The sequence below is a fragment of the Manacus vitellinus genome, unplaced genomic scaffold (assembly GCF_001715985.3).
Source record: "Manacus vitellinus isolate BGI_N305 unplaced genomic scaffold, ASM171598v3 scaffold_20_pilon, whole genome shotgun sequence".
In the NCBI taxonomy this organism is placed as follows: Eukaryota; Metazoa; Chordata; class Aves; order Passeriformes; family Pipridae; genus Manacus; species Manacus vitellinus.
Genome location: NW_021939471.1, coordinates 6,925,348 through 6,933,534, shown reverse-complemented (window position 1 = coordinate 6,933,534; position 8,187 = coordinate 6,925,348). Strand labels below are relative to the sequence as shown.

At 36.0% G+C, this 8,187-nt stretch overlaps 1 protein-coding gene across 2 annotated transcripts in view; it reads left to right on the top strand.

The window, feature by feature from the left end:
• Positions 1-1,955: 1,955 nt before the first annotated feature.
• The window catches only part of PGAP1 (post-GPI attachment to proteins 1), a 32,374-nt gene continuing 26,142 nt past the window's right edge, over positions 1,956-8,187 (top strand). The window contains exons 1-4 of one of the 2 annotated variants that reach the window (XM_029959528.1): positions 1,956-2,105; positions 5,224-5,399; positions 6,017-6,188; positions 7,263-7,423. In XM_029959528.1, coding sequence (XP_029815388.1) covers positions 6,062-6,188; positions 7,263-7,423 — 288 coding nt within the window. In that variant the 5' untranslated portion in view covers positions 1,956-2,105; positions 5,224-5,399; positions 6,017-6,061. Of the gene's footprint in view, positions 2,106-5,223; positions 5,400-6,016; positions 6,189-7,262; positions 7,424-8,187 lie in introns of those variants that run through there. The other variant, XR_003915762.1, reaches the window with a different exon arrangement.

The following is an 8,187-nucleotide window of genomic DNA, read 5'->3' as shown; positions in this document are numbered from 1 at the left end:
ATTTTGGTAGTACAGTTCTCATGGGGTGTGTGGGTTTTTGCTTTCGACCCAGAGAAGGACAGCTTGTGAATTTTATGTTACGTAAAAGTTTTTGAAAAGACAATGAACCAGGAAGATATGGTGGAAGAGCAGTTGGTTTGATCTGGCAGGAAGTCATATAAGCATATCTTGATGGCACTCTCAGTTCAGTAATGGAAACTGATGAAGTTTTTTTTGCATCATTTTGAAAGTCTTTGAAAAAGGAGCAACACAAAGGAATGACAATGGGGCAATGAGGTCAGTGAAGTTGGAAAGGCAAGATGATGAAGAAAAGGAGAAAAGGCCACTGAAAGGATGATCTGAAGACATAAACCCTGAAGGAAGCTTAACCTTTTTTGTTCACAGTGAAAGAATGAAACACGCTCTTTCTACTTCATTAATTAATTAATATAAATAAAACATTATAAATAATACATAGAGAATATAAATTTTAAATATAGATATTGCAAACATCCTAAGAAAAGGTTGCAAATAACCAATATGTCAAATAATTTGAAGGCTAAGGGAGAAGGAAAACAGTCTTTAGCTGAGGAGAGACAGAAGAAAAGGGGAAGGGAAGGAGTGTGTGGGCTGGAAATTAAAGCTAAATCACCTTTGTTGTAGATGCAGCTGAGAGAAATAATGAAGTATTTGAAATAGAGATGTTTCTATTTCGTGAAAACAATTAAGAGAGACTTTAGAAAAGATTTCTGATGTAAAACTGAGTTCAGATTTGACCTTATTCTGCAAAAGTTTTTCCTTAAATTATAAATTACACCTTAATGCGTTTATTTTTTCTTGTCTTATTTGTCTCTCAATGGGTGTAATATAATTAATCAAATGTTGGAACGAGTATTTGCATTTATCAAAATTTTAAAAATCTGTATCTTAGAAATTCAGAGTTATAAACCAACCAACCTCCTCCAAGCAGGATTTAATTAAATGTCTTGTTGTTTACTACGTGTTTGGTTTAAAACAGTGTCACATGACTCTTAAGAGTCGTGACTTAATGGTCTAAGATTAATCCTGACCCAGCCCTCAGGTTCAAAGAGATTTTGTTCTTTTCTCTTTGGGAATCATAATCCTGTGAATAAGTTAAGTGATAGGTTAGGGGGTTAGCTGTATTCTTCTTGGCATTAATACAAGAAACATGGCCCTTTTTAAGATGACAACTGGCATGTAAATTGGACCCTGAGTTGTTATAAAACCAGGTGGTTTGTCACTAGGCCACAAAAACCAACTCCGAAAATGAAACAAACAGGAAAAGCACTGAAGTGTGGGTTGTTTTTTTCTGATGAGCCATATTGAGGTGATTACTACTATTGTTTAAACTCCCATTGCAGATGACATCTCTGTAAAAATCACCTAAGAGAATTCACACAGTATCCATAATTTACCCTGACATAACAGGTGTCATCCGACAGTCACCTACATCAGCCTGTTCTCGAGATTTAGTTTCCTATCAGTGGCAGCAGCACATCCTTGTTCTCAGTTACCTTGTGTCGGAAAGGACTCCAGAGCAGGAATAATGAGGATCACTCACAAGCCCCAGTTTCTGGTCTCAGATTCCGCTGTCCTGGGAGAAGTGGTTGGGCTTTGGCATGACTTTTTTTTCCTTTCCACCTCTGTATTATAAACTGGGTTTACTTTAACAATGTGCAGTTTGTTTCAAAACTAGTTAAAGTTAATTGCTGTTTTGAGTAACAGCAGCCACTCATTCTGCACAGTGATATCTACTTGAACAATATACTTGATACTTTAATTAGTTTTTTTTAAAGCAAACCTCAGTTTTCATTCTGTATTCTTTAGACTGTAACTTCAAACCATACGTAAAATATAAGCCAGATCATTGAAATGGCTCTATAACCACTATATTTTCTTGTTTGTAACACTGTAAACAAAGTATTTATTTTCTTTTTAACTTTTACAATAGAAAATAAAATTACCCAAGAAAACAACCAGACGATACCCAGCATATGAACTCTATCTCTATGGGGAAGGGAACTATGCTGAAGAAAACAAAAATCTCCTACTGACAGGAATTCCAGTTCTTTTTCTTCCTGGGAATGCTGGCAGTTACAAACAAGGTAAGTGTTTAGCAAAGTTATAAGTATGTTACAAAAAAGGCTCTCACATTTATGCATTATTTAGTTTTCTGTTTGAAATACTATCAGCCAGAGTCATAATGATTGATTATGTTATATTATGATATAGGTATCCTTGTTAGTCCATGTTTAATTTCAGACAGTCAAAATACATTATTTTTGTTTGAAATCAGTTAAATGTTTAAGCTATAATATTTCTCTGGAGCAAGACTTTAACCTTTGAAAGCCAGAAACAGTACAGTGCTGTAATATGGCAGCACCATACCCTTCCTGTACTTTTGTTTGCAAACATCCAGTTGGTTTTGATTTGAACAATGTTTTGTGCAGTTTATGCCAAATAAAACAAGATCCGAATTTGATTAGAAGAGACTGAACCCTCTGTCATCTGTGATGTGAAGGAATTACAGGCTTTAGAAATAAGCAGCATCTTGTGGCTTGCCCTGTAGCTTCATTATTGCCTACTTCTGTATGTAGTGGTATTTTTTCCTCAACATCATCATCTCACTTTACATACAGCCTGCTTTTGTTTTTCGGGTTATTCCCTCTTACACTTCTAGGCTCCAAATGAAAGCAAGTAATAGTTTTAAAGCATTTTTGTTTTTCATTCCATTGTGAATACCAAAGCTAATCATTTGATGAACATGAAGTTTTGTGTTTCAGGGTTTACTCTGGTATCTGCAATTCCTTCCAGGCTGGCTTTGTCAGACTGTAATTTTTGTTCTCTAAAATGAGCTTTAAAACAGTAACACTCACTGTGTTGGCAAAATGGATGGATGTGGGGAAAACCACCATACTCTGAACCCTGATATCTTACTGTGATAACTTTTCCTTCTATTTGCACTGAACTTAAATTACCTCATTTCAGAGAACCTTTACAGAGTTTTGCTTTTTTTGAGAACATACTCGCTTAGCTTATAACAACATAAAATATTTTACCAATTTGTACTTTTAGAAAACCCATACAGACTTCCAGGCACAATACCATCCGAAGAAGATTACAGACATAATGGTTATGAGAGATGCCATATGGACTTTTGTAATTGTGCATCAAGTATTGCAAATCTGTGAATTAATGCTGTCTCTAAAAACATGACAGTACATCACTAGGCAGTAAATAGAATGGTACTTTCAAGGCATGTTAGGAATCAAAAGGAAGTATCTGAAGAATAAACAAATTCAGTGAGTAGAAGTACTGCATTGAGCGGATATAGTGTGTTGCTTAAGGTTAGTAAATATTTAAATATATATTCTTTGAGAAACTGAGTTAGAGAGACCAGCAATAAGTCATATGTGCATTTTACAAAACCTTGTTAAAAAAAAATTATCAGTGCCTGAGAATATTTTTTGTTTTATTGTGGAATTTATGGAAATTCTTATTTTGTTCAGAATTTATTGTCAGATAGCACAATTTTATACTGTAGATAAATATCAATACTTAGATAAGCAGAGAAGGTTTTGCTATTGCAATTTTATATTAGTTTAAAATATATTCATGTTTGCTGAGCAATGCAGACAAAAGTGCTGCCTTTGCTGGACTTATTTTCATGAAATCACTTAGGTTAGAAAGGGCCTTTTAGATTATCAAGTCCAACCATTAACCCAGCACTGCCAAGCCCACTACTAAACCATGTCCCTAAGGGCCATGTCTACACAGCTTTTAAATACTTCCAGCAATGGTGAGACCACCACTGCCCTGGGCAGCCTGTTCCAATGCCTGACCACCCTTTAGGGGAAGGAACTTTTCCTAAGATCAAGTCTAAACCTCCCTTGGTGCAACTTGAGGCCATTTCCTCTTGTCCTTTCACTTGGTACTTTGGAGAAGAGGCTGACCCCACCTCACTATGACCGCCTTCTGGCACTTTTGAAATGTGAATTCATCATCTTCCATGGGTACTAAAATGAACTTTGTAAAATATACAAAATTCAGACTTTGAGTAAAAGATGATTTGGGAATGAACGTGAGATTGGGAGAATTGAGATCCTGGGTTCTGTTTAGCAATCTGTCGCACACTTGCCTTGTGATATTCTTGTGCAATATTCTTGTTGCTTTTACCATGACCTCCAAGATATAAGGTTGTGATAAGATACTTGATCTTTTAAATACCTTTTAGGTATTTTCAAACCATTTTGAAGGTGGACTTATAGCTTATTAGCTATAGAGATGGACTACAAATCAGATTTATAATTTTCATCATGGTGATAATATCTGTTTGGGTGCTTGAATGTGCAAAGTACTTCATAAATATAACTGTGCCATTTCAAGAGCCTCTCTGAAATTTGTTTGATACCTTAATTTCTGTAGCAGACTCTTCTGAGAAGGAAGGTTCTGCAGTTCCCTCAATCTGTTGTACTCTAGGAGAATCTTGCTCCTGTGTGCTGGATTTGGGCACACCTTTCTGGCAATCAGTAGTTATTTTATATACTTGTGTTTGGGACTTTCTCTTTTATTTTATTCTTTCCCTACCATGCATTTTTATTTTCAACTGCTACTGTTTCCATCCTGCCATGTCTCCATGGAAACTTGGGGACAATTCTGCTCTTGAAAGGCTGTATTAAATAGCAGCCAGGGTTAGACAGGGGAAACAGGTCAGAAGCAAGACCTTGTAAACTGAACATTTTCTCCCTCAAGGTTTTAGATGGAAAAGTGTCACATAGGGTTTGGTTTTGCAATCCCCCTACATGTATTTTGGTGTTATTTGGGAATGTTGTCTTAGAGTTGATGGTCTTCAAAGGAGTTTTAGGAAAGCCTAAATTCCTAGCAGGAGGAATGCCTCTACAGTTGAAATCAAGAATGCTCAGTTTGCCTTCTTGTCCTGGTGGCAGTAAGAAGGTACAAATGAGATAACAGCCCTTGGGTGGAGGAACACAATCCTTGATCCTTGTATAAATTTGTATTTGACATAAAATATCCTTGTAGGCAGTGGTAAGCTCAAAGGAGATTGTCTGCTTTTGGATGCCTTTTGTAAAGGGCTTGAGATGAACAGTGGATTTAATAAAACATTTTTTCTTAATAGATTATATATTTATGTGTTTGTCTACTAAAGATGGTGCTAAGCAGTGACTATTAGACTGTTCTAATTCATGTGGTTTCTTTTTCTAGTACGTTCTCTTGGCTCCATTGCACTTAGAAAAGCAGAAGATGTTGACTTCAAGTATCATTTTAATTTCTTCAGTGTCAACTTTAATGAGGAGTTGGTTGCATTGTATGGTGGTAGTCTGCAACGGCAGACCAAGTTTGTGCATGAGTGCATAAAAGTAATTCTTAAGTTGTACAGGGTAAGTGGTGACATATGCTGAGTAATGTACTTGCATTTGGGAGTGGAATTCTGGGTGCCTTTTCTGCTGGAAAACTGAAGAGTGATGAATAAGGGAGGAAGACTTTATAGTGTGTGTAGATAATTGAAAGTGATAATAATGCAACAGAGATTTGCTTCTCCTTAACAGATTTTTATTGCTTGTGACAATCCCAGAGCTTTGGTTTGGTTCTGTGTTGTGTTTCTAAATAAATACCTCCATACATGGTGTATGCTTTTTTCTAGTACATATGTAAACTTTCTCTAGCTTATTAAAATATTAATATAGCATTGCCTCAAATCTAGTTTTTGCTAGGAAAGTTCTTTGGTATACTTTGTTCCTAAGAGTCTCAGGGATTAAAATAAGCTTAAGTTTATTAAGTTTACACAGGGTACATAGTATTTCCTTTTGAGCCTGAAACTGAAATTAAGCACATTTTTTGAGATAGAAACTGAATTTATACTCATTTTGTAAACTTGTCAAGTTAATGTTATCCTTGAAAGGCCATAAGTTAATTTTGGGGGAAAAAAATCTCCAACTGATAACCATAGTTCATTGTCAGACAAGTTTCTGATGTGTCTGATTGCTCTTTACTTAAGGATGGAGAATTTGCACCGACCAGCGTTGCAATAGTAGGTCATTCCATGGGTGGTCTTGTTGCAAGAGCATTGCTCACTCTGAAGAGTTTTAAGCCTGAACTTATAAACCTCCTGGTTACACAAGCCACACCTCATGTTGCACCTGTAATGCCTTTGGACAGATACCTTACTGGTAAGTGCTGCGGGTTATCTGATTACATCCTATTTCTTTATTGTTCCTCTCAAGCACTAATAGGTGAGATTCTTGCAAATCAACAGTAATGGGTGCTGCTTTCTTTACTGTAATTAATCTGTTCCTTTGTTACTCAGGTAGTTGTTTGAGAGCACCAGGATACTCAAAGAAAGTCAGGTGTTGTATTACATGGATTATGTGGACTTGAGTTTCTGTGCAAGGCCTGGAGCTCTCGATAATTTGTAATTTTAATAAGTTGCAGGTCATGTTACTAAATTTGTAAGCTCCCCAGTGCATGATGTTTTTTCTTTCCTTTTTTTCCCCCTCTTTTAAAACTTGAGCTCCGTAATGGCTTTCTTTATCAAATTAATTGCCTAAATAGCGTAATTTTGGTAGAAGTTTGTAAATTTAATGTTTTTCATGCCCAAAGGTGTTGGGGGTAAGAATATTTAATATAGATATAATATTATATTTTATATAATGTATTTGCAGAAAAGGTCATATTTTCTCCTCACCTAAAAAACTGTGGCATAAAGATAAAGAATAATCATTATGCGTGTACTATACACTTCCTGAAAAAGCTAGATTTGATTAAACTGTACTGATTAAATATGTGCTTAGTGATAATTCTGCTGCTACATGTAGATACCGAGAGAAGGGGAAGAGATATTAATTTTCATTATTGTCTGTGACACCCAAGAGGAATGGATTATCTTTAGCTGCTGGATTTGATTTATTGTGCTTGTATTAATTCTCCCTCCTACGACTGATTTCAATGCAATGCTGCTTCCTTGCTGACTGTTTCTGGACCATGGCTGTCCTTCAGATAAATCTGTGGTTTGCTACTTTAACAATGTATGTGTTCAGCTGGTATAGAAGGTGTATCTGTCTTTCCTAACTGCTCCCTCCTTGGGGCTAAACCAATCATTTTCCTCTCTTATATGAATCAAAAGTGCTAATCAGAGCTCAGAATCCTCTAGGGTTCAGAAACTTTTAGTTAAATGTTTATATTGCTTTTTTGTATATGAAATAGGCTTATGGGAAAATTGTGATTGATTTTAATATATTTTATAGATTTTTATACAGCTGTAAACAATCATTGGATGCTAAAGGCCCAAGATTTAAGAAATTTAACTACCCTTTCTGTGGCGGGAGGATTCAGAGATTACCAAGTTCGTTCAGGACTGGCTTTTCTACCGAGATTGAGTCAACATGACAGTGCCTTATCTGTTGTGGTAAAAAAGCAAACTATTTTTTTGGCTTTGCATGGAGCTATGTTAGATAGCCATTTGTGTAATGCATGTTTTGGTGTCTAATTACAGTCTCTATGTGCAGCATAGTGTAAATAAATATGAAAATACTACACGTGAAAACACAAAGTAGATAGTATGTGGTTATAAGATCATAAATAGTTGATGTAGTATAAATCTACCACTTGGTACCATTTCTTCTTACGACCTTCTTGCACTGTTTCAGCTTCAGAACTCAGGTTTTATTTCCCTGCATTTTTGCAAGAGATATGTGTGTAGAGACTGGCAGATGTGCAGCACAGAAGTTGAGTTCTTATTTGATTATAGAAAGAGAGCTCTAGCTTGGAGCCTTCTTTTTGTATTTATTGTTTTCCAAAGAATTTAGGAATAGAAAGGATGTAGAGGATCATCAAGTCTAGTCTTCTGCTTTTGCAGGCGTCTATCCTTTCAAAATTAATCAAGAGACATCTGAAAGTATTCAGGTTTGTCATTCCATCCCCTCTCCATCAACCTGTTCCCTACCTGTTCTCCCTCAGCATAGGGAGAAAATTTGTAATTTCTAACTTCCATTTACTGCACAAGCCAGTCTTTTAACGCATTTGTTCTGACATCAGCTTGAAATGTTATCTGAAATAGTTGTCATTCCCTTGGTGTTTACCTCCCTGTCTGCTGTGCAGAAAGCTGTCTATAAATAGTCTCAGCTCAGATCCTCCTAGGCTAAGAAGATTAACTCTGCATTCCCTTTGTCC